Genomic DNA, 26,737 nt, shown 5'->3' on the forward strand with positions numbered 1-26,737 from the left:
GTGTAAATGGAGAGAAGGAGGGCTGCCCTGAGCCTTGGGGGAAAAGCATACACACACTCTGCCCTACAAACTCCTCTCACAGCCAGCTGGGTTGAGAGGCTCACAGGCTGAGATCAGGGGCAGATTTCCACTTGAAAAAAAAGGCAGACAAAATGGCTGATACACTGATGGAATTTGTTGTGGGTTTTATCCAGTGCAGGACAACAGTACCCTAAGTGCTCACACTGGCCGAGAAGCAAGGGCCAAGGAGGTGTCATGAAGAATGAATTAAGGACAGGGGTGAGGGGTGCCGTGGGAACAGGTAAGGACAGGCAAGGAGAGGCGACCTCCCGCACTCCTGGTCTCAGAGTACCAGAAAGTCTGGCAACTCTATTATCTTTTTTGGGGGCCGCCTGGGTGGCTCAGTGGGTTAAAGCCTCTGCCTTTCGACTCAGGTCATGGTCCCAGGGTCCTGGAATCAAGCCCCACATTGGGCTCTCTGCTCCACGGAGAGCCTGCTTTCTCCTCTCTCTCTGCCTGCATCTCTGCCTACTTGTGATCTCTGTCAAATAAATAAATAAATAGAAATCTTCAAAAAAAAAAAATCTTTTCATTTTCAAATTCTTAAAAAAGATTTATTTATTTATTAGAGAGAGAGAGAGAGAAATGCACAGGGTGAGGGGGAGGGAGAGGGGAAAAGAAACGCAAGCAGGCTCTGTGCTGAGCATGTAGCCCAATGCAGGGCTTGATCCCCTGATGCTAAGATCATGACTGAATGGGGCGCCTGGGTGGCTCAGTGGATTGGGCCACTGCCTTCGGCTCAGGTCATGATCTCAGGATCCTCGGATCGAGTCCCGCATCGGGCTCTCTGCTCAGCAGGGAGCCTGCTTCCCTCTATCTCCCTCTCTGCCTGCCTCTCCATCTGCTTGTGATCTCTCTCTGTCAAATAAATAAATAAAATCTTAAAAAAAAAAAAAAAAAAAAAAAGATCATGACTGAAAATGAAATCAAGAATCAGATGCTCAGGGCACCTGGGTGAATCAGTCAGTTAAGCAGCTGCCTTCAGCTCAAGTCATGATCCCAGGGTCCTAGGGTCCAGCTCCACATCTGGCTCCCTGCTTAGTGGGACATCTCCTCCTCCCTCTTCCTCTGGGGCTCCTCCTGCTTCTGCTCTCACGCATGCTCTCTTGCTCAGATTTAAAAAAAAAAGGAAAGAAAGAAAAGAAAAAAAAAGAGAGGCTCAACAGACTGCGCCACCCAGGTACCCCAAAAATAAAATCTTAAAAAAAAAAAGGGTCATGCAGCAGAATGGAATAGAAAACTAGCAAGAAATGCTGAGTGGGAGCCCGACGCCAGCAGACTCCAATTCAATACCACAGGAACAGCAGGGCAGACGAGGGAGAGGAGGTGGAATTAGTTTACAAGGAATGTTAAATGCAGAGTGAGGCTGCCCGCCCCACCTCGAGTAAAATAAAAGCACTACGAGATCAAGAGCTAGGGAGTCCCGATGGAGGATGTCTCCCAATGACTCCGCACTGGTGTGCGGTCACAAGAGGTGGGTGGGGCAGAATCCACACAAACCCACCAGTCAGCAAGCTGGCCCTCCCTCACCATCCCCAAGGGACCAGCCCTCGGGTGCACACTCGTCATGTGCTCATGGCAGATACCTGACCTCTCTAATGCCATCCTGGCATGTACGGTTAGGAAGGCACTCGACCACACTTACTCTGTCTTGCTAAAGTGCATAGGTCGACCAGAAAGCATTCCTGAACTGTCCAAACCCAGTTCCCTGAAACACACTCACATCCTGAGGGCAGTTCACCCCCCAAAGAAAATGGGAAGCGGCATTGCCACGCAGGCATCACAGGGACTTCTGCAGCCAAGACCCAGGCTCCGTGTAAGCCCAGGCAACCCGCTGGGCTAGAGAGGAAACCCAGGTGTGGGCCCAGGGAATGCAAGGCTCCTGGAGATAACGTCATTCACTGTCAATATTAGCATATCAGAGTCCTGGAAGTACTAGCCCAAGAAAGGAAGAAACCTGACACAGACAGCGGACCCTGGCTTCCAGGTCCCACTGCTTCCATTTACTAGACGATACCGTGGATGACAGGGGCAGTGTGCTGGGTAACACTCATTCCGTTCATCAGCAGTCCTATCCGAGACTCCTCTCGAGACTCCTCTCTGCACTCATCTCATTTTATACCCCCAAGAACGCTGGAGGGTGGCATTGTCACTAGCATCTGACACATCACACAACTGGGAGCAAAGCATGGCAAAACTGAGATTCAAACTTTGGTTTTCTAGAGGTGCCTGGGTGGCTCAGTCAGTAAAGCATCTGACTTCAGCTCAAGTTGTGATGTCAGGGTCCTGGGGTAGAGCCCCACGCCGGGCTCCCTGCTCAGCAGGAAGCCTGCTTCTCCCTCTTCTTCTGCCCCTCCTCTCTACTCACGCTCTCTCTCTCAAATAAATAAAATCTTAAAAAAATAAAAAATAAACTTTGGTTTTCTAACTACATGTTTTTAAGCCCATTTTTTTTTTTTTGACAGAGATCACAAGTAGGCAGAGAGGTGGGGGGGGAGCAGGCTCCCTGCTGAGAAGAGAGCCCAGTGTGAGACTTGATCCCAGGACCCTGACATCACGACCTGAGTCTAAGGCAGAGGCTTTAACCCACTGAGCCACCCTGGCACCCAAGCCCATCTCTTTTATCAACTATGAATTTCTGCCAGATTCTGGGCTAGATCTGAGGAGTCAAGATGAATAAGACATAGTTTAGGTTTCTAAGAAGACAACAATTTAGTTAGTCACGGGCATAAAAACAAATTAATACAATAAAAGGTTATCAGTGCTATCAAGGAAGTAGGGAATACAGGGAGATGAAGAGGGGGTCATGGCCTGCACATGCAGACACACAATAAATACCAATCCAATGAAATCCTTCAGTCAATACTTATTGAGCAACTACTGTGTGCCAGACAACACTCTAGGTACTGGGGATGCAGCAAGGAAGAAAATAGATAAAAGCCATGCCCCAACATTCTGGAAGACAGAGATAGTCTCATACCAAAGGGCCTGGGCAGACTGATGGATGAAGAGGTAGATGGTTATGTCTAGGAAGCCAGGAAGGCCTTCTAGGCAAAGGAGCAACACAGGGAAAACCATGAGGGCGTCCCCCGGCGGGGCTTTCTGACGACGGGGTAGTTCCCTCTGACTAAAGTCCTGGAGGCAGGCAAGGGACAATGGGGACATACAATGCCAGTGAAAGGTTTTAAAGAAAGTTCACAACAAACACAATTAAGCACAAATACAATGAAGTTTTCATATATTGGGAAGATTTACTGGAATAAACTTATTGTGGTTGGGATCATTTATTTAGTTTAATCCTACTCTCCACTAGAAAAAATTCTATAGACGTCACATGTAAGAGGCCGGGTAGCCAAAGGGTAAGAGCCTGGGCTCTAAAATCCGGCTTTGGCACAGTGTGTGGCCTTGAAAAAAAAAATCACGTCACCTCTCTGAGCCTTCAATTTTCATTAATACTATATACAAGGTGTGGGGTACTGGTGGGGCTCCACACATAACCATCTGTAGCCATCGAAGGCTGAACCCATCCCCAGACCTCTGAGGCTGCATTGAGGCAAAGATGCTCAGCCTTCCAGGCCATCTCTTGTCTTGATGGGCACCGCATACCAAACAGCAAAGACTGAGCCAATCCAAGATGGCAGGTCTTAGCTTCTTTAAAAAATAACCTTAACAGGGGCGCCTGGGTGGCTGGGTCAGTTAAGTGTCTGCCTCTTGGTTTCAGCTCAGGTCATGATCTCACGGTCATGGGATCGAGCCCCATGTCGGGCTTTGCCCTCAGCACAGAGTCTTCCTGTCCTTCTCCCTCTGCTCCCCGCCCCCCACCCCCACCTTGAGCACTCTCTCTCTAAAATAAATAAATAAAACTTTTTTTTTTTTTTAAAAACCACCTTAACAGTACATTCGTGCAAGGAGAGTTTGTGCCTGGTGGTTCTAACAACAATTTCAAAAAGTGAGCCGGAATTTTCCTTCAAGACAGGAGTTTTAGAAATTGATCACTTGCTGATGAGCTCACCACGCTCCAAGGTTTGTACTACTTTACGACAGCAATATGTCTAACATCTCCCCGAACTTGTAACCCTTCTTACGGGGCCTAAAGAAACAGCAACCATGACTTTTAATCATACCACAAAGGCCGAGTCATAATATTCCTATCCCCACGTAAGCCACATGAAGACAACTGGCCTCCATCCACACGCTACCCACCCGCCCACGTTTTCAACTATTAAAAAACAAACTCCCTTCACATGCTCAGATCTTTTACCAAATCGCAGGAAACTAGACAAGAATCATAACTGGCTCCCCCACAAAAGGGAAGGAAGGTCTTGTTTTCCTAAAATAGGATTAAAACACTCAACACCATCTGAAGACCCAACTGAATTTCTGTTATAAAAATGCAGCTTTGTCATGGCCCTGGGAAAGAGAAGAGGCAGCTTGCAGAATCTGTTCACCCCATCTCTGCACAGTCAACTGGGGTGCTGGGCGTAGCGCGTCCCCTACTCCCTCCCCCCTCTCCCACCCCTTCCTCACCGCCACCTCCCCCCACCCCCCACTCCCACCCCCACCACACACCACCACGTACCTCTTTGAAGCACCAGGCACATTTTGGATGGATTAACAGACATTCTTCACATGAGGTGGCACTTCCACTAGTGCATATGTTGAGACCTTTGAAGAAAGATAGAGAGGCACCAATGAGTTCCTGGCCATAAAGCTTACTGATGAGGCCTTTGAATGGGGTGGGAAGAGGAGTCGGAGTCTGTTCTCAGCAGGGAGTCTGGGCAAGGCTGAAGGGTAAGGCCTCTGGGCCAAGGGCAGGTTAAGGGACAGGCGCTGAGACAAAGCACAGGTGTTTTTTGAAGCATGCACACTGTGTTAGCAACTCCCATTTCTTCTCCTAGACCCACTTGGATTTCCATTCCCATAATACAGTAGGTCCTCCCTCAGTGAAGGCCTCATCACACTTAGTCCACCCAAAATGACAAAAAGAAATGGTCCAAAAAAAAAAAAAAAAAAAAAAAGAAGAAGAAGAAAAAAAGAAAGAAAGAAAGAAGGGCACCTGGGTGGCCTCAGTCAGTTAAGCTTCTGCCTTCGGCTCAGGTCATGATCTCTGGGATCAAATCCCTCATGGCGCTCTCTGCTCAGCAATCAGTCTGCTTTTCCCTCTCACTGTAGCTTTCTGCCCTCTCTCTCTCAAATAAACAAATAAAATAAATTTAAAAAAAAGACAGGAAGAAAAAGGAAGAACAGATTGATCACCTTCAGGCATAAGATAAGAAAATCCTAAGTCAGATACTATCACATCAAATCCAAGTGCACCAAAAGAAGCCAGCAGAACTCTTAAAGAAGAAAGTACCCATGGAATACAATGTTGGGTTAAGATAAAGAAAATTCCTTAATTCGATACACCTACCAGTATGTCAAATGGGAAAATCCAATCATCACCTCACTGGGTAATGAAAAGGCACTTAATCAAATCTAAAACCCATCCCTGATCAAATCTAGAAACCAAGATCAGAAGGAAACTTCTCTATCATTGTAGAAGTTACTTATTTCAAACCAAGGCCTACCCCCTCTCTTCCATTAATCTGGGCACCCAGAGGCAGGCTGAATTGTGGTGGTGAAGTTCAACCCGCTGTCCCCCTCCCCCACTCCCCAACCCACAACCAGTCCCATCCTTCCTCAACCTTGCCAGCGGCACGGGTATCCTTGATGAAACATATCCTCCCTTCTCTTCCCTTCCTCAGAAAGGTCAACCACACATTTCTTTTGATCACGAGCAGAACATGTTGGTTTTTCTCTGAATGAAAATGACTCTATTCAGCCCTCTTAGCCCTATGGGACCCACTTGTTTCTCCTAGTCATGTCAGAAGGAGAGAGGCCCACTGAATCAATGGAAAAAAGAAATGGAGAGCCACCAGCCATACAAAGAAGGGCCCAATGTATAATGGGAAAGCAGAGCCAAAAAGATTAAAAGGGAGAATGGAAGAGAAAATATAGTGAACTCCACTAAGTTCATAAAATAATTATTGTACCATAGAAACAATTATTGTGCCCAAAAGACAAATAAGCCAGTCAAGAAATGGGCAGAAGACAGGAACAGGCATTTCCCCAAAGAAGATATACAAATGGTCACCAGAAATGTGAAAAAATGCTCCATATCACTTGTCATCATGGAAGTATAAATCAAAACCACAATGAGATACCACCTTATACCAGTTAGAATGGCTAAAATTAACAAGACAGGGAATAACAAATTTTGGCGAGGATGGGGAGAAGGGGGAACCCTCTGACACTGTTGGTGGGAATGCAAGCTGTTGCAGCCACTCCAGAAAAAAAGTATGGAGTTTCCTCGACAAGTTAAAAATAGAGCTACCCTACAACCCAGCCACTGCACTACTGGGTATTTACCCCAAAAGCACAGATGTAGTGAAAAGAAGGGGAAAATGCACCCCAATGTTCACAGCAGCAATGGCCAAACTGTGGAAGAAGCCGAGAGGTCCACTGATGACAGGTGAATGGATAAAGATGTGGTTCATTATACAATGGAATATTACTCAGCCCTCAGAAAGGTTGGATACCCAACTTTTGCCTCAACATAGATAGAACTGGAGGGGATTATGCTAAGTGAAATGAGTCAATCAGAGAAAGACAATTATCATATGGTTTCACTCATATATGGAACATAAGGAATAGCGCAGAGGATCACAGCGGAAGGGAGGGAAAACTGAATGTGAAGAAATGAGGTGGAGACAAACCATGACAGACTCGAGATTCTGGGAAACAAACTGAGGGCTGTGGAAGGGGAGGGGGGTGAGGGGATGGGGTAACTGGGTGACGGGCATTAAGGAGGGCACATGATGGGAGGAGCACCGGGTGTTGCATGCAACTAATGAATCACTGAACAAACACTACATCAGAAACTAATAATGTTGTTGTTGTATGTTGGCTAACTGAATTTAAATTAAAAAACAAAATTTAAAAAATATATGGATTAAAAATTTTTTTAAAGATCTGGGGGAAAGGGGAGAACAGTTATTTCAAGACATCTTGAAGATGTAGCATTTCCCCAATTTGCTTATTTTAACTCCCTGCTTCTTCCCTGTCACTAGCAGTAAAAACAGAAATGAAGTGACAGGGAACCGTACTTTGTCATCCCGAGGAACACTAGAGAGAACAAATACCATTTGGGATAAGAATGGCCACCGGGATAGAAGGGATGAGAAACTGGCAGGACCAGAGATGCTGGGAATAAAGGAGGGGTGGCTTCGGAGGCCCAGAGCAGGTAAATCAGATGCTTTCCCCTAGGCAGAGACCTCAATCCTGAACTCTGAGCCCCTGGTCCCAATCAGCCACCACACCCCCAGAGCTGGGGGACCCCAATCTCACCGCCAGGCCTAGACCTGGCCTTGGAACACATTTCTCAGGAGAAACATGCTGGGACTAACCACCATGCATAACCTCATTTCAGCAAGAAGAGCCCTTTCGGGGTCTAAACACTAACCAAGAAGGTCTCTGAATCCAACCCCCACTGGGAATTTGGGCCTGCCTGCCTCCTGCTCGCCCCAACAAATTCCTTTCTCATTTTAATGTGAATCCACTCACTTGATGACTTGTTTTTTTAAAGAGTTTATTTATTTATTTGACAGACAAGAGATCACAAGTAGGCAGAGAGGCAGGCAGAGAGAGAGGAGGAAGCAAGCTCCCACTGAACAGGGAGCCCAATGTGGGGCTCGATCCCAGGACCCTGGGATCATGACCTGAGCTGAAGGCAGAGGCTTTAACCCACCAAACCACCCAGGCACCCCTCACTTGATGACTTTTAAATAGGCACTTAAGCTTTTAAGGAGAAAAAAAAAAAAAAGTGCGTGCAGAAAGAGTTTGAAAATGCCAGTTCTACTTTGGGGTCAAATCTCCTCACGTGTCAGAAACCCAAATGTAGGGTGAGGGGGGTCAAACTGCAGATGAAAGTGACTTTCCCCTGCTCTCCTTACAAGTACAAACTCGGACCCTTGTAGCAATCGTTTCCTTCGGCGCATGAAGTCATTTCCATAAAACCATGGAACTGCAGACCCTCAGAACTAGAAATGTCTTAAAATGAGGTAGTCAAGTCAGCTCATCTTAGAGGTGAAAATGAGAGTAACAAAGAAGTCAGAAGGGATGCTGCCTAGCGAGTGCCCATATGGGGGAGGCCTGGCAATCCAGAAACCATCCCAGACTCAGGGACACATAACCAGTGAATTCCAGGGTTCTGGCAAGGAGCTATAACAGGCCCTCAATCAGGGAGGAATTTGAAGTCAGGTGTCTCATTTATGTCTCTGCTTCAACCCCTAGAAATTCACAAAGACCACTTTCTAATAACCAGGGCCTCATCAGTGAGATTTAGGAATTTGGATCATGGGTCTTGAGCTCAGGACAATAAGGGCTCCTCCGTTCTGACCCAGACAGAAGGGGCTCTGGTCTTCTTGCCAGCCTAAAAGATCTCGGACGTAATACTGATGTGGCTCAAAGGATATGACAGACATCTGCTATGAAAACATACTGAACGACTGTAAAATATTTATTGTCCTGCTTTACTAAATGCTTCTATTACCATCGCATATTCACAGGCAACAGTAAAGTCATTTTACTGCACCCAAAATGATTCCTCTAGAATGAGGTTGCTACTGGGACACATCCAAATTCAAGAAAGCCTGCACTAAGCACGTACTAAATGCTAAGCTCTGGACTAGGGGACGCTAGCAAAATATGGAGTCAGAGACGGCTGGGCCAAGCCTTGCTCCCGGGGAGCTCAGGGTGACAGGCAGCAGGTAGCGGACAGGCACTCCCAGAACCCAGAGCCTAGGCGGGCGCTGATGGACGCCACAGTGCCCGACTTCCTCCCTTTGGCATCACTCTTCTCTCCACCTAATAATATTGCAGAGTTTGGATTCGGCTGGATGAGTCACTCGGCACCGACATCATTTTGAAAGGGCGGAAGCAATGAATAAAAAGCCAAACAGCTAGAGTTCACAAATGTCAAAGTGTCGTGTCTAGGTCATGGAAATAGGCGCTGGTGGACCAGACGGTGGCCACATCTTTTCTTGGTTTGCACTGTGACTATTTCCAGCCCCACTGCAACGGCCTGCAGCCCTTAATATCTCTGAAGCCAGGGTTTACTGCAAACCATAATCTAAAAATATGTTTTCCTTCCGAAACTCATTGACTCACTGCTCTCTGTCATCAATCATATCCAGGCAGCTAGCATGTCCGGTTGATCATTCCTTCAAGATGTATGAAATGCTTCTCCTAATCCAGCCCTTCCTGCCTGCCCCCTCTTGCCCTACAGTGCTCACGCCAGCCCTCTGCACTTGATCTAGAGTCCTGCAGGGGCCTCTTGCTAGCATCCCTCCGGGCAGCTTCTCCCCATTTCCGTCCACCCTACATGTCCAAGGTCAGACAACACTTACTAAAGCACACATCCAGCAGGTGGAACTTCCTGATCTGAGACATTCAGAGGGAGAACAGAAACTAGTACTGAGCTGGAAGGACCCGGTACTGGCAGGGGGAGAAGAGACAAGATGCTACTCAGCTGGGACAGTGGGAAAAGCATCATGAGGATATAGGGTGTATACTACCGCCACAAAACACACGAACAATAACAGATCATGATATTCAGAACAGTTTGTGTATGTGTCACCATCATGATTCAGGTGGGAAATGGGCTTCCTGTGGTCCTAAATTACATTTTAGTCACTGTTGTCAAGACAACAGAAAATAAAAACATTTCATTATTGTTTGGTTTTGATTTTTAAAAAAGTGACAAGCCCCTGGAGTGCCTCTCCCCATACCCTGAACCACCCTCCACACACATTCGCACACGGGAGACAAAATGTTTCTGGTTCAGAACCTAGCAACTGAACAGTCATTGACCCAAACATGTTACCATAAACTATAAATATGCCCTGGGAAGCCCTGATCTCAGTTCCCATCTTAGACTGCCTTTCTGAAAGTCACACAGCTGCAGAACATCCAGCTTGATAGACAGGACTTGTATTTTTATTTTTATTTTTTTTTTTTTAAAGATTTTATTTATTTACTTGAGAGAGAGACAGTGAGAGAGAGCATGAACGAGGAGAAGGTCAGAGAGAGAAGCAGACTCCCCATGGAGCTGGGAGCCCGATGCGGGACTCGATCCCGGGACTCCAGGATCATGACCTGAGCCGAAGGCAGTCGTCCAACCAACTGAGCCACCCAGGCGTCCCAGGACTTGTATTTTTAAAACCCCAATTCATTGGTTAAGGGACTTGTCCCAGGTCTGACAGCGGAGCATTGTGAAGGGCCAGCGGCCCTCCCACATGACCTTGTACCTACTCCAGGACTGGGGCCCGAGGCACATAATCTGCACCCTCAACTCAGTATGGTTTAAAGATCTGCCATCTGCATGGATGTATTTGAAAGGGGAGAAAAAGGTTTCTTCTCCCGCCCCCTTATAATGATAAAATTCCAAGTCAAAAAAAAAAAAAAAAAAAAAACCCAATTCATATGATTGCATATAAGATGCAGCTTTAAAAAAGAATGTGTGTGCTCCCTAGATACTGACAGGAAGCTCACCTTGACATATCACTAAGTTAAAAATAAAAGATAAGACATACAACAGTTGGACAGTGCTATCTTTCAATAAACATAAGGGGAGAGACATTTGTAACACACACAGAGAAAACACTTTGGATACATTAAGAAACCTAACAGGGACAGTCTGTGCCAGGAAGGGGTCAGGACAACATGCTAGACTGATGGGCAATAAGAACGGAAAACAGATTTCTCACTATATAGCTGTTACACCATAAAAATATCATGTGACTATATTATCTGTTCAAAAATAATTTTTAAAAAGGCAACTAGTTACCTCTATGGCCTCCTCCGAAAACCCATAATTCCAGTCTAATTATGAGGAAAAACATCAGACAAATCCCAACAGAGGGACAATTTACAAAACGTATCCTCGAAATTGTCAAGGTCATCTAAAACGGGTACAGACGGAGAAACTGTTAAAGCCAAGAGGAGCCTAAGGAGACAAGGCAACTCAGTTTTGGTGGCATCCAGAATGGACCTAGAACAGGAGAAACACCAGGTAAAAGAAAGAAATCTGCATAAAGTATGACCTCCAGGGGCGCCTGGTTGGCTCAGTCAGCAGAGTACAGGACTCTTGATCTGAGGGTCACGAGTTCAAGTTCCATGATGGGCATAGAACCTACTTCCAAAAAAATAAATAAATAAAAATAAATAAAATAAAGTATGAACTTTAGTTTATAATAATGTTATCAGTGTGATTCATTAATTGAAAAAAATGTACCATACTAAGAGAAGACGTTAATAAATAGGCTAAACTGGGTGTGGGGTATATAGGAACTCTCTGTACTACCCTCTTTATTTTTCTATAAATCTAAAACTGCTTTACATTTTTAGAAAGTTGAGGGGTTTTCTAAATATACTGAAACCATAAGGTAGGGGGATAGGGGCAGGGGTCCATTGCAATTGTACCAGGAACCTAAAGGTAAATGACACCTGAGCAATTTGCCACCCAGCAGGTGACGGGGACCCCCTCCCCTCTCTGCCAGCCTTTAGTCTCACAGAATGTGCTATGGGAGCAAGGGAAGGAGAAGCCAATTCCACCTACCTAAAGGATGCTGAGAAGGCTTCACAGAGGAGGGACATTTGGGCTGCAATTAGGGGGTGAGGAGAGGCTACCCTGGGCAGGAAAGATCCAAGCACTGGTTCAGCCACTTCCTGCCTCCATGACCTCTGGCACATCACTTATCCTTTCCAGGCCTCAGACGGGGCGGTCCATGGCCTCTATCACCTCCTCCAGCTCTAGACACCTGACACATTCAAACGTGTCCTTTCCCTCCCAGAATGTCTCCTATTAGTACACTGCATGCACAGTCCCTGACCTCCAGACTGCTTATAGAAGGCAGCAAAGAGCAGAGGACAGAACAAGCCCCACCCGCCCTCCCCAAGACTCAAGTTCATCCAAGCATTGAACCGTGTGCCTCAGGCACCATCCTAAGGAGGGAGGACACAATGATAAAGAAAGTCAACAGCTCCCGGCTCTCACAGTGCTTAGGTTCTGGTCAGAGGAGAATCCTCCTTGTGTGTGCAGGAAGCGACAGACAGTACATAAGATCGGAGAGTACCAGAGAGGATGAGGTCTGCAGAGAAAAATCCCTAAAGAAAAGAGGCTGGAGGAATGTGGGGCAGGAGGTTGAGTTGGGAGTGGCCAGGGACACCTCAGCTGAGAGACCACCAAGAAAGGGCTGCAGGATGGAGGCAGCTGGCTCTGCAGCTACGGGGAGGAAGGGGTGTATCCCAGGCCCCAGAAGGAGCCTGCTGCTCTGCAAGGAACAGAGAGAGCTGAGGGCACCAGCAGAAATGGCCAGAAACATAAAGTCAGGGAAGTCAGAGTGCATGCAGAGGCCTGGCTGAACACTGTCAGGACTCCTGGAAGCCACTGGAGGGTTTTAAGCAGAGCAACAGGATCTGACTTGAGTTTTAACAGAATCACTCTGAGTGAGAGCTACAAACAGGAAAAGGGGACAAGTGCAGGAGCAGGCCCCATCTGCGGGGGGGGGGGGGGGGGGGGGGACTTGGGTGGTGGTAGGAAAGGAGGGCAGGGGCAGGGGGCGGGGGTGGAATCCAGTAAGGGCTGTGTGCCACACACACCTTCCCACCTCGCCACCACATAGGGGATGCGTCAAGGCCTGCCTTGGAGCAAGCTTTTCACCAGGGGGCCCAGGAATCAAACCCTGCATTCAACAGAAGCAAGAGGCAGCCTTACAAACAGTGGGTGCCTATAAATAAAGTATTCCTTTATATCTATAAAGCCCACTAATCCCATTGCCACGGGAAAGAAAGCAAACAAACTATAGCAGTAGGCTTTCTGAAGCCTTCCCCCCTGCCCCAGGCAACAGAAAACACCTGGGAAAAGAGAAAAAAGAGACCCACCGCCCTACGAACCCAGCTGCACGCTGCCGCAGGAAAGCGACGCCATTACTGAAGCGATGCGTAACTGTGCTGGGTTACTGACATCGTTCAAACTTTTCAGAACAGTTCCAGGAGCCAGCTGAAGAAGTGAAACCAGTAACCAGGGCAGGCGGGCACAGAAAACCTTCTGCCAACTACTTAGATATTGTAATTCTCCGTTGCCTCAGTAGCGCAATAAGCACGGAGAACAAGCAGAAGGAGAATACTAATTAGACCTAATTAGACCCTGCCCTCTTCTGCCTCAATCCCCTTTATAAACCACCCCCCTCATTCAAGGATGGTGGGGGCTAAGACGCAAATACCTGAGGTAAAGAGCAATCCCCAAACCAAAGGCCACTGTCTGGACCCTGCTGCCCTGTTATTTCTAAACCCAGGCTGGGTCACCTGGAGAGAGGTACAAAGCCAAGGCCCAATTCCAGCGGCCCCCTCACAGGCCCTGGAACCTGTGGTGCAGGGGAGAGTGCTGCCAACAGGAGCCCACAGAACAGAATAAAGGGCCCTCTCTTAAGATTCAGAGCATTCTAATTTGCAGGGCATTTCCTAAAAGAACATTTGGGTTGTTGTTTTTTTTTTTTTCATGAACGATGACAGCAAACATGACTCCAGTTCCAGCAGCAGGATCAATGCTACCCACCCCCCCTTCCTTCTGGAAGGGCAAAGACCCAAAGAAACTCTTCCCTGGTTCTGTGGGAAGGTTTCTGTGTCCAAAGGTCCTGTCTAGAGGCTCTGGGCCACGGGATGGGATGAGAAGAGCAGGAGATAACGCTGGGACAAGGGCAGAGGGTGGTTGTCAGCCTGCCAGGGACTTGTTTGAAATGAGCCTCTTAAATTAAAAGTCTGCTTTCTGCTGGATTAGGCACAGGGATGGAAGTGTGGTGAAAGCAACAGATGGACAGCAAGGCCCCTGGTCTCAGGACACCCGGCTAGGCATGGCCCTGCAAGTTTCCTCCTCCTTCTTCTTCTTTTTTTCTTTTTTAAAGATTTTATTTATTTATTTGACAGACAGAGATCACAAGTAGGCAGAGAGGCAGGCAGAAAGAGAGAGAGAGAAGGAAGCAGGCTTCCCTAGGAGCAGAGAGCCCGATGTGGGGCTCGATCCCAGGACCCTGGGATCATGACCTGAGCCAAGCCAAAGGCGGAGGCTTTAACCCACTGAGCCACCCAGGCGCCCCTAGTTCTCCTCCTCCTTTCACTGGACAATGAAGGTTTTTCTTTCCAGTCATGTTCCTAGTAGCAAGACAGAAACACGCTCTGGGGATAAAAGTACCTGAGGTGCTTCGAGAGGGAGAGAAGTGAAGGGAAGGAAGAGGAAAGGAAAACTGTGTTTGAAACTCTGTTAGAAGCAACACTGGGCCACTAGGAGAAATCACACAGATGTGAGTCAGCCCCAATCTAACCTTGAGAAGCTCCAGGGCTAAGAGGGAGAGGACACGTCTGGAAGCCAGCGATGGGCTTGCTGTACCTTAGCTCTGCTGGCCCGCAGAGGGCTGGCTGAGCTCTCACAGGGCAACAGCAGAAGAAAAGCGGGCTCTGGAAGAGTTGGAGAGAAACCATGATGGCTCCACACTTTTCTCCCAGCCTAGGCTGTGTCCTGTGGGACAAAGGGGCCCAGACTGAGAAGCTTTGAGATCAGGGACAAGGAGAGTGGGCAAGTCACTTCACCCTTTGGGGCCTGCAGAAAGAATGGAGATGGTCGTGAAGATGCACGTGAACTGTGAAAAACAGAAACCACAACACAAATGCAAAGCAATATGAAAAGAATTCTTCACAACTGGAAGCATGTGAGTTTTTATTAGAATCAGAGAATGTCAAGCTGTAGGGAAACCCAGAAATCCTCTCCTTTAGCAAATTCCAAACTCTGGGACTTCACGGAACATGAAGAACAGAACAGAAGAAAACAAACAGAAACAGAGGCAGGGGTGGCCTCTTTATACCGGATGGCCAGATTTTTTTACTTTGCCAAAAAGAAAAAATACCTCTAACATCACTATACATCATTAAAAGAAGTTTTCCCACCAAAAATAAAAAAGACATAATTTCAAATTGAAGGACAGTCCTTGCGAGGCAGGGAACCACTGCCAAAGATAAACTCCTGGGTTTGACACCAGCTTCATCTTTCTCTTCCCATTTCCCTGAGGACGCAGGAAAACATCAATGCGCTCTGGCTGCCAGATGGGTTTTTGGAAACCACTGATCTGCTCCAAGCTCCAGAGTGATTATTTTCCCATTAAAGAAATCTTGCTAGAGTATTAAGTCTGAATTCGAGCGTAAAGGAAGTTTTTGTGTGCCCAGAACCGTCCTTCGCTCAGGGGTAAACCTTCAACTGCCTTCCTAAATGAGGGGCCAAAGGGGAGCAGTCCCCTCTGGCTTGGCAGCCAGGCACAAGAGCAATCAAGTATCTTCGGTGTGCAAGGCCACGGAGCAACGAAGCACCCCAGCACACAATTATTTCCTCCGGGAAAGGGGAAAGATCGGAACTTCCTGCTTTTTTTGGAGGGCTTAGGGGTAGCTTATCTGCCTGGCAGCCAGGCGCAAAGCAGAGCATCCTCCCTCTGGGGCCTCCCAACTCGGAAAACTTAACAGCAGGTAACTGGGGGCTCCTCACGCAGCTGCCAACCCTTGGCAGAGTCGCACCAAAGCAATCGCACACCTCCTAACCCTCCTGCCCAGAACGCCCCAGAGTTAGAGGAATGTTGGGGGGGGGGGGGCGGGGGACGAGTGCGTGTAAATCCCCGGATAAAGCCAGACAGAAGCAATCAGATCGGGAAGTCCAGGTGGAGCTGTGACTTGGGACGCCGGTCTCCCCCGGGATTTGCGGTGGCTTGGGGGAGGAAACGAGGGGATTACAACTTTAAAGGCAGGCGGTCGGCCTGGGTGCAGTGAAACCCCAGGGCATGCTAAGGCACCCTGAGCACCCGCAGTTCCAAGAGACGACCCTGTCCCGAGTAGACGCGGCTCGAGCCAGGACTCCAGGTCTCTCGCCCCGCCCTGCTGCCCTTCGCCTCTCTGAGCACCGGGGCACCCGCGGCATCTATCGGCGCCTCCCCGCAGCCCGCCCGCCCCCGGCCGGCCACAAGGGCCGCTTTGTGCCTGGGACTGCGGCGCTCCGGCCCCCGCGCAGGGTTGGCGGCCGCCCTCCCCGGACACTGGGCGCGGGCGCACGCGGGCCGGTCAGCAGCCGGGCAAGGCTGTTTACACAGGAAGGGAAGGCTCCTCCTCGGCCCGGGACTGACCCGAGGCGGACGACAGCGCGCCGGGGCTGCTGCAGGCTGCGCGCGGGGTGGCGCACGCACTTCGCAAGCCCCCCGCCGGGTCGCACCCCGCGACTCGCTCACATGGGGGGCCCAGAAGACGCTCTCCCCTTCCGACAGCGCACCCCGCCCGGCCTTCCACGCTGCCTGCGGGCGGCTGCTCGCCGGACAAAGTTTCTCTGCGCCGCGGGGGCACGGCTTACCTGGGAGGCTGGGCACGAGCGCGCAGAGCCCGAGCAGGCAGGCGTACAGGGGCGCGGGGGCCCGCGGCATGGTGGGGGCGCCCGGCCTCAGCGGCGGCGCGGGCGGCGGGCTCCGCGGGGGCCCAGGGCCGGGGCCGGAGGGCTGGGGCCGAGGGTCGGGGGCCGCAGCTGCATGCCCGGCTCACAGCGCCCGCGGCCGGGCGGGAGAAGCTGGCGGCTGCGCTGACCCGCGCGCTGCCGCCACCATCCCTCCCGCAGCGCTCGCAGCCGAGTCCCGGGGCTGTCCGGGATCGGGGTGGGGGGCGGGGAGGTCGCGGCTCGGGACGGCCCGGCGGGCGGCTCTAGGCCCGGGAGGGGCGGGCTCCGCGAAGGGACCGCGACTTGGGCTCCGGGACGCTCAGCCACACTCTGCCCTCCGCCTCCGCCCCTTCCCTTCCTCCCTCCCGCCCGCCAAGGATCCACTTTCCACCCTCTTCTCTCCTCCCCTTCTCCCTCCTTCCAAGCCCCCGCCTGGCTGCCACACGGTCAGTTTACAGCCGGGCGGGGCGGGGCGGGGCGAGCTCCGGGCTGGGCCAGCTCCGCCCCTCGCTGGGACCCGCCGGGGACCGGGAGCCCCGGGCTCCCAGGTGGAAGTCCCTCCCCGAGCGCAGGCGGGGGGGCGAAGGCGCTAGGGAGGGTTTCGCTGTGCTTTCTTAGCAGCCGGGCGCCACGGGGAGGGAGCGGAGGATGGCCCCCATTACTCTGGGTTGCTAAACTTCGGGAGGGAGAGCAGGACGGCGAGACCCCGCCGTGGCCGTCTGGTTTCTACCTAAATCGCATTGCCCGCCGCGCGCTCGCGGGAGGAGCGACCGAGGCGCCCGCGGGTGTAATACGAGGAGATGCGCTTGATCGGGAGGGGAGGACACGTGGGGCGTGGAGGCCCTGGCTATGTCCGCTTTTCCCTGAACAGCGCTTTGCCCTTTCCGAGGATTCGAGACTGGGCGACGTGCCGCTCTCCTTCCCTTTCCTTATCACGATACGCTGGCGGTTTTCGTGGAGCTAAACTGATAAACAGACGCTCGGGCTAGCTTATCCCTTACATCTAAGCAAGTTCTGAAATGGCCTCCGGGAGCTGAGAGTGAGGAGCTTCCCCTGACAGCGCGCGCGAAGGGACAGGTGGGCTTGGGCTGGACCCCTATGAACGAACGAACACGAGTGGTTCAAAGGCAGGAAGGGAAGAGGTGGCCTTCGTCTGGAAAGCAATAGTAACAGGTTGCCTGGCACGGACCGAGAACGCTCTGCTAGCCAGGCACTGTTCTAAATTACCACCTTAACTCACATAATCCTCCCCACAACCCTACTGTTACCCAGATGAGAAAAGTGAGGTACAGAGGTGTTAATTTGCGGGAGGAAATGACTGAGCTGGAATACCTGCGGAAAGGTTCAGAATGCCTTTACTAAAAACAGAAGCTGTTAAGGAGTAAAGAGCAAAGTGATAGCTCCCAGGGGCGGGAGATAGTTCTAATAGCCCAGATGAAGGAGTTTAGAATTTAATCTTCATTTGTGCCCCCTTCCGCTCCCAGGCTCTGCCAAGGTGAGGCCCTGATGCCCCCAGGAAGTAAACTTATTCCTGTAATATGCTGTGCCTAGAGGGGCAGAGCTCCAAATCTGAGAGCCAGCATTTCGTCCTTAAACTGCATGCCAGCATTGCACTCCATAACATCCCCATGTTTGCTCTGATGTAACAGTCACACTCATTCCCAAATACTTTTCAGTAGAAGTGGTGCTGCAGAGGCTTCCCTGGGTGTATCTGAGGCCTTGGAAGCAACTCTTATTCAGCCTTGGGAGGCACAGATCCTAAGTAATGGGAAGCTGGAGAGAGAGTTTGAATGGGGAGCTGTCATGTACCAAGTGGTGATTTTAGATCTGTCTGGCAGAGATGGAAGGAAAGTCTCAAAACCAAGTAAATATTGCATCGATAAGCATACTAATTTGCATTTATCTAGCAGCCTTTAAGCCTTTTGACGTCTGATCCGTGCATCACCTTCCCCACCCCTAACAGGGTGTTTCACAGCACAGACTCTTATTTGTTTAAGTGCAATAAATGAGACACAAAAGGACAAATCTTGTATGATTTTACTCATATGGCATACCTAAAATAGGCAAATTCATGGAGTCAGAAAGTATAATAGAAGGGCGCCTGGGTGGCTCAGTGGGTTAAGCCACTGCCTTCAGCTCAGGTCTTGATCCCAGTGTCCTGGGATCGAGCCCCACATCGGGCTCTCTGCTCAGCAGGGAGCCTGCTTCCTCCTCTCTCTGCCTGCCTCTCTGCCTGCTTGTCATCTCTCTCTGTCAAATAAATAAATAAATAATCTTTAAAAAAATATAAAATATTTTTTTAAAAAAGAAAGTATAATAGAAATTATAATAGAAAGTATAATAACAGGGGAATGGGGAGTTACAGACCCCTGTTTACCTAGACTGCAGTCTCAAATCTGCAGAGTGCTGGAAAGTGCTGCAGTCAAATCTGCACCCATCCTGTCCCACCTGGTGTTTCCCAGCCTGCCCAGACCTGCCCTAAGCATTCTCCCATCCTCCATTATCTTAGAACTACTTTGAAAATGCCTCTTCTAATCCCTCTGAAGCTTTTGGTTTCTGGCTTGTGGTTTTTATCCTGTTCTAGAACTCTTCATTCTTTTTATTAAGCTGAAGGGTAGACATGCCCTTCAAATGCTTTGACTTCCTCTAATAGGCAAAGTCAGGGTACACTGATGCACCCCCTCAGGAAGGGGAGACAGGCAGCATTTTTCACAATTCCTGGAACAGCTTCCCTTGTAGCTGTCCTGGGCACAACCCACTGCTGATAGTCGCTGAGCTTCTGCGCTAGGAGACTGCTGGTTGGACTGGGTTTGACTCTCAAAGTTTGAACAAGGATAACCCAGAGAAATTTTACGTTTTTTTATTAGCTTTATTTATTACATTAAAGATTTTTTTGTTTAGCTGGGAGAGAGTGTGTGTGCACATGCACAAGCTTGAGGGAGTGCGGGGAGCGAGGGGCAGAGGGAGAGAAGAGAGAAAATCCTCAGGCAGACTCCCCACTAAGTCAGGAGCCAGGAGCCCAGAGCCCAGAGCCCAGAGCCCGAGGAGGGGTGTGATCCCAGGATCCTGAGATCATGACCTGAGCCAAAATCAAGAAAGAGTCAGCTGCCGAACAGACTGAGCCACCCAGGCACCCCGATTCCTATTAGTTTTAAAATGGGGTGCCTGGGTGGCTTGGTAGGTAAAGCCTCCCTGACTAGTCCAATCCAATCATGATATCATGGCTTGGGGGATGGGCACCACATTGGGGGGCAGGGAGTCAGCTTGAGAATTCTCTCTCTCCCTCTGCCCCTCCCCCATTCACGCTTGCATGAGCACACTCTCCCTCTCTCAAATAAATAACAATCTTTAAAAAAAAAAAAAATTAAAACGAAACACGTTTCGGTCCTCAGAAAGTTAAACATAGAATTACCACATGATCCAGTAACTTCTGTTCTGGGGATATACCCAAAATAATTTTAAAAAGAAAAAAAAAAAGAGAACTCAAAGAGCTAACTGTGCACCCATGTTCAAAGCAGCATTATTTACAATAGCCAAAAGGTGGAAACAACTCAAATGACCATCAACCAATGAATGGATAAACAAAATGTAGAATCTATGTACAATGGACCATTATTTATCCTTGAAAGGAATGAATTCTGACATATGGTACAACGCAAATGAACCCTGAAAAAGTGCTGAGTGAAATAAACAAGACACAAAGCAAATGAACCTTGAAAACGTGCTGAGTGAAATAAACTAAAGGACAAATATTGTATGATTCTAGTTATTTAAGGTCTCTAGAATAGACCGTTTCATAGAGTCAAAAAGTGTAATAGAGGTTACCAGGGCCATGAAGAGAGGGCCAAATACAGAGTCATTAATTAATGGGTACAGTATTTCCAGTTTGGGTAATGGAAAAGTTCTGGAAATGAATGGATTGTGGCCAACATTGTGAGTTCACTTAATGCCACTGAACTGTACACTGTAAAATGGCTAAGATGGTAAATTTTATGTACTGTTCATTTTGCTGTAATTTTAAAAAAATACTTAAAAATCGATTAGTTAAAACTTCCTCTATTTCACAATTCAGGTTTACACACTAACTCACTTCCAGAGTGAGCTGTCATATTCTGAAATTCAATTTATAATCCAGATCAAAAATCTTCTACCAATACGTAGTCATAATCTAATATGCAGGGGGAAAAGTTCAAGGTAGGAGTGAAAGACAACCCTACCGTATTCAACTTAGTTTAGGTAATATGCTTAATTCACTCTTCTTTTAACAGTCATACCTAGGTTTTGTAACAGTGCAAGAAATGAAGGACCCTGATGGCAGGATACTACAAAATTCTTTTGTAGCATTTAGTAGGGCTATGAAACATATATAAAACTTTCTTTAATGTTAATATTAACTTTTTACTTTAAAAATACCAAATTCTTTCTTTTTGTAGGAAAATGTTCTTTTTTTAAAAAAAGATTTTATTTATTTTATTTATTTATTTGACACAGAGAGCACAAGTAGGGGAAGCAGCAGGCAGAGGGGAGAAGCAGGATCCCTGCTGAGCAAGGAGCCTGATGCGGGACCCTGGGATCACGACCTGTTCCTAATAAGTTTTTTCCTCTTGTACACAACGGTCCTGGTTAGGACAAAATAATCCCTATGCTGACTCTCAGATCTTACAGCCCCTAAAGGACCACCAAAACAGACCTAAAGGCAACCTCCAGGTAATGGATAAACACAGGAGATGAGCAAATGGTGAGTCATGGTGAGGATACCAGGTCCCATTTGGGTGAAAATAGCCTACAATGTTAACTGGCCTTTAGCAGGTCCCTTAGTGATTTTTTGTTTTGGAGTTCAGGATGCACACTGGGGTTATGCCAAGCCTGAGGTGGGTAGAATTGCATACTGAGAAATGGAATACAAAACAGGTCTTGACAGAGATTTTCAACAATAAGGAAAGGTGTTTCTGCTTGTGGTTGTTGCTTTTAATGTACAAATGTGTTTCTCTGAAGCTAAGTAACACATGTGATCGTGAAACTTATTTTATGAAGTAGCCAGCACACCCTAAGTTGTGTATTTCCACGCTCTCTTTTTATATAATTATCAATTCTGAAAACATTCATTATTATATCTTTCTGAGAGCAATTTTTCAAAAGCTAGTTTTGAGATAGTTTTAAGATAGTATTTTCCAGGGGCGCCTGGGTGGCTCAGTGGGTTAAGCCACTGCCTTCGGCTCGGGTCATGATCTCGGGGTCCTGGGATCGAGTCCCGCATCGGGCTCTCTGCTCAGCAGGGAGCCTGCTTCCCTCTCTCTCTCTCTCTGCCTGCCTATCCATCTACTTGTGATTTCTCTCTGTCAAGTGAATAGATAAAATCTTTAAAAAAAAAAAAAAAAAAAAGATAGTATTTTCCAGAAGGAATATATGTTTTCTGGTTTTCATGAACTAAAACATTTAAAAATAATATCCATAAATAAAACTACAGTAAAAGTTGTTACGTTTTTAACTAATTTTGGCATGAGTGTTTTCTTTTTAGAAAACTCTTCTTTAAAATTGCCCGTAGGGCAATTTTACCCAGAGGAAATCATTGGCGTGCTTCCCTCAATGCCCCTTTTCCACTCTAGCAAAGCCATCACAGTTTGTTTCTGTCTTTCTAGAAGCTACCTCATACCACCTAAAGGCATAGATTCCTTTCCAGTTCTTTCTTTTTTTTTTTTTTTAAGATTTTATTTATTTATTTGACAGACAGAGATCACAAGTAGGCAGAGAGAGAAGGAGAAACAGGCTCCCCACTGAGCAGAAAGCCTGATGCGGGACTTAATCCCAGGACCCTAGGATCATGACCTGAGCCCAAGGCAGAGACTTTAACCCACTGAGCCGACCAGGCACCCCTCTTTTCCAATTATTTCAATAAAAAGTATGATGAATGAATACAAGCATACATACACCCACACACCCCTTTTAAATTAATTATGTCTAGAGACTTTGAGAGTTAAATGGCAGGGAAAAAGGAGTGAGTAGGGGATGGGGAAAGGACACAGGTGTCCCACACAAGGAGCAGGTATGGTCCATAGAGATGTGGTGTGGGTCAAAACCACAGAGTAGGGGGATGGGACAGAAAGCAGTGAATACCAGAGCTATAGGCAGGGATGAGGACATCTACAGATTGGAAGGAGGAAGCCAGTAACTTGGGCATGCTGCTGGAAGCTGAGCCAGCATTCTGCCCTGGCCACTTGAGTACCATTTTCTTTTTGTTCTCCTTTTCACCTACACTCCATTCCCTTACCTGCTACCTCCCACTTCCTTCCTGCCTCTCTCTTCTGCCTTGTCTTAGCTCCATGAGTGGTCCTTAAGAGAATGCTTAGCTAGGAGTTCTACAGCTCTTCCAAAGGTAAGACAAGCTCCTGACCCCCTACCTCTTTCTGGGGGGCCAGATTTGGGGGTGGAGATGAAGTAACTGCTGGGTCTGCAAGAAGCTATGGGCCAAAGCCCTGCAGGAGGCATCAAGCACCAGCCTGGGACCCAACTTTAGCCTCTGTGCAGGGACTGCTGTCCTTTTATAGAATATAGTCTTCAAGTCTCTTCAATAAATGGTGCTGGGAAAATTGGACAGCTATATGTAGAAGAATGAAACTCGACCATTCTCTTACACCGTACACAAAGATAAACTGGAAATGGATAAAAGACCTCAGCGTGAGCCAGGAATCCATCAGAATCCTAGAGGAGAACATAGGTAGTAACCTCTTCAATATCAACCACAGCAACTTCTTTCAAGATATATCTTCAAAGGCAAAGGAAACAAAAGTGAAAATGAACTTTTGGGACTTCGTCAAGATCAAAAGCTTCTGCACAGCAAAGGAAACAGTCAACAAAACAAAGAGGCAACCCACAGAATGGGAGAAGATATTCACAAATGACAGTACAGACAAAAGGTTAATATCCAGGATCTACAAAGAACTTCTTAAACTCAACACACACAAAACAGATAATCATGTCATAAAATGGGCAGAAGACATGAACAGACACTTCTCCAATGAAGACATACAAATGGCTATCAGACACATGAAAATATGTTCATCACCACTAGCCATCAGAGAAATTCAAATTAAAACCACACTGAGATACCACCTTACCCCAGTCAGAATGGCCAAAATTAGCAAGACAGGAAACAACGTGTGTTGGAGAGGATGTGGAGAAAGGGGAACCCTCTTACACTGTTGGTGGGAATGCAAGTTGGTGCAGCCACTTTGGAAAACAGTGTGGAGATTCCTTAAGAAATTAAAAATAGAGCTTCCCTATGACCCTGCAATTGCACTCCTGGGCATTTACTCCAAAGATACAGATGTAGTGAAAAGAAGGGCCATCTGTATCCCAATGTTTACAGCAGCAATGGCCACGGTTGCCAAACTGTGGAAAGAACCAAGATGCCCTTCAACAGACAAATGGATAAGGAAGATGTGGTCCATATACACTATGGAGTATTTTGCCTCCATTAGAAAGGACGAATACCCAACTTTTGTAGCAACATGGACGGGACTGGAAGAGATTATGCTGAGTGAAATAAGTCAAGCAGAGAGAGTCAAGTATCATATGGTTTCACTTATTTGTGGAGCACAACAAATAGCATGGAGGACATGAGGAGATGGAGAGGAGAAGGGAGTTGAGGGAAATTGGAAGGGGAGGTGAACCAGAGAGACTATGGACTATGAAAAACAATCTGAGGGTTTTGAAGGGGTGGGGGATGGGAGGCCGGGGAGCCAGGTGGAGGGTATTATGGAGGGCACGTATTGCATGGAGCACTGGGTGTTGTGCATAAATGATGAATTCTGTTACACTGAAAAGAAATTTAAAAAATAAAAAGAATATAGTCTTCGGGGTGCCTGAGTGGCTCAGTGGGTTAAACCTCTGCCTTTGGCTCAGGTCATGGTCCCAGGGTCCTGGGATTGAGCCCCGCATCGGGCTCTCTGCTCAGCAGGGAGCCTGCTTCCCCCTCTCTCTCTGCCTGCCTCTCTGCCTACTTGTGATCTCTCTCTGTCAAATGAATAAATAAAATCTTAAAAAAATATATAGTCTTCATATTTAATGGCTAGCAGAGAAAAACTAGAGATCTGGGCTCCGAATCGGAAAGAGTGATCTCCAGTCTCAATGCCATAACCTAGTTGAACAACCATGTAACTTCATATAACTTCCTGCCCCTCCTTGGACCTCAGTTTGCTTGTGTGGAAAGAGAAGACTCTAGCCCATGCCAGACTTGGCTTTGTAATTACTACTTGTGAAGTCAGATGTGTTTGGCACCCGGCAGCAGGCTCTGGTTTACATAACCTGTTGTACCAACAGTGTCCTTCAAAAAGCCATTGCCCTTTAACAGTGGGAAAGTGGGAAGACTGTGAGGACTTGTTTTGAGAGGAGCCTCTGCAAATAGTTGCCCTGGCTCTTTAAATAATGTCCCAGGAGCCTCCATCAGCTCCCTAGCTAAGTTACTCTGATTGTAATATCCTTCTTCAATAAATTCCTCTTTCCTAGCTTCGGTAGAGGTAGGTCACCACCTGCTCTACCATTTCAGAGATCATAACACATGATGTCTGCAGTGCCCTCCAGAGGTTCCTCCTAGGTTCAAATAAACATTCCAACCACAAGGCTTCCAGAAGGCATGCTTCACTTTACTCAAAAAATGTGGCTGGTGTGGTGTGTGCCTTGGTGGCTCAGTTGGTTAGGCATCCAACTCTTGGTTTCAGCTCAGGTCATGATACCAGGGTCATGAGATCAATCTCCAAGCAGGCTCTGAGCTCAGTAGGGAGTCTGCCCAAGATTCTCTCCCTCTCCCCTCCCCCCCTCAATAAATAAATAAATAACGCGGCTGGGTGGCTCAGTCCATTCCACGTCTGACTTTTTTTTTTTTTTTAAAGACTCTACTTATTGATTTGACAGACAGAGATCATAAGTAGGCAGAGAGGCAGGCAGAGAGAGAGGAAGAGAAGCAGTCTCCCCACTGAGCAGAGAGCCCGATGCAGGACTCTATTCCAGGACCCTGGGATCATGACCTGAGCCGAAGGCAGAGGCTTTAACCCACGGAGCCATCCAGGTGCCCCACGCGTCTGACTCTTGATTTCAGCTTGGCTCATGATCTCAGGGTCATGGGATTGAGCCCCACTTTGGGCTCTACTGTCCCTCTCCATCTCCCTCTGCCCCTCCTGCCACACATGTGAGCATTCATGTGCTCTCTCTCTCTCCATATATGTGTGTGTGTGTGTGTGTGTGTGTGTGTGTGTGTGTGTGTATAATAAATCTTTTTTTTAAATGTGGCTAACAATCACAGCAGACCAGCATGGCAGCCTCCAAGACACAGAGCTCCAGGGTCAGCCCAGCATAGCAGTCAGCTCGTGTACAAGGAGGTAGGAAGCTGGTTGCACAGGTATAGGAGACTCCCTGGCTTACAAGCCATTCTATTTCCAAATAGTTCCATGGGTTTCCAGCTTCCTCATGAAGACAAATGCAGTTCTAAGTGTCTGCACATTCAGAAAGGCCCAGAGGATGTGCGCAGCCAAGTACATATCGTTCATACAAATAACTGCCATAAAACACGCCTTATTCTCCCCCATTTGGACACTGGGGATTGGAGAAGTGTTAATAAGTGACAGAGCTGAGATCTCTGACTCCAGGGACCCCTCTCCTTTCTATGATATGACACCTGCCTCATTTGGAATTTCTGATCGTCAGTGTGACTACGACATGGTCTTAATATAATTTGAGTGCATTTTAAAGAAATTTATAGTAATACATTAATATTTTCTAAAGTGCAATGTCATCTAATAGGTGTCTTGTGATTACTTTAAAAAATATCTGTGTGCAGGTTAAATTAGTAAACGCATCTAAAAATTCCTGGTACATAGTAGGCATTCAATAATTATTGATTGAATCTGCCTGTTACTTCCTAAATTTGGGAAGCGGACCTAAATGACTTTTAAGGGCAATAGCTCTGACCTACTAGTCATCTAAGTCGTGTCTAAAAGGTGGCCCTCCAGGGTTACAGCGGGCCTTCTGTTACAGAGAGTGCCATGCATGCCCTTCCAGCATCCGTCCCCAGTCACAATTAAATCTTCACTGACAGCAAACACAGGGCCTTTTACCCTCAGATCAATAGGC

The 26,737-nt window shown here is 47.8% G+C and overlaps 1 protein-coding gene across 2 annotated transcripts in view; it reads right to left on the reverse strand.

The window, feature by feature from the left end:
• ITGB5 (integrin subunit beta 5) overlaps positions 1-17,035 on the reverse strand; it is a 113,547-nt gene extending 96,512 nt beyond the window's left edge. Inside the window, exons 1-2 of one of the 2 annotated variants that reach the window (XM_059162928.1) lie at positions 16,535-17,035; positions 4,640-4,725 (exon numbers count right to left, since the gene is read on the reverse strand). In XM_059162928.1, coding sequence (XP_059018911.1) covers positions 4,640-4,725; positions 16,535-16,604 — 156 coding nt within the window. In that variant the 5' untranslated portion in view covers positions 16,605-17,035. The remainder of the gene's footprint in view (positions 1-4,639; positions 4,726-16,534) is intronic. The other variant, XM_059162927.1, reaches the window with a different exon arrangement.
• Between the last annotated feature and the right edge of the window lie 9,702 nt (positions 17,036-26,737).

Source organism: Mustela lutreola, chromosome 2, assembly GCF_030435805.1.
Source record: "Mustela lutreola isolate mMusLut2 chromosome 2, mMusLut2.pri, whole genome shotgun sequence".
In the NCBI taxonomy this organism is placed as follows: domain Eukaryota; kingdom Metazoa; phylum Chordata; class Mammalia; order Carnivora; family Mustelidae; genus Mustela; species Mustela lutreola.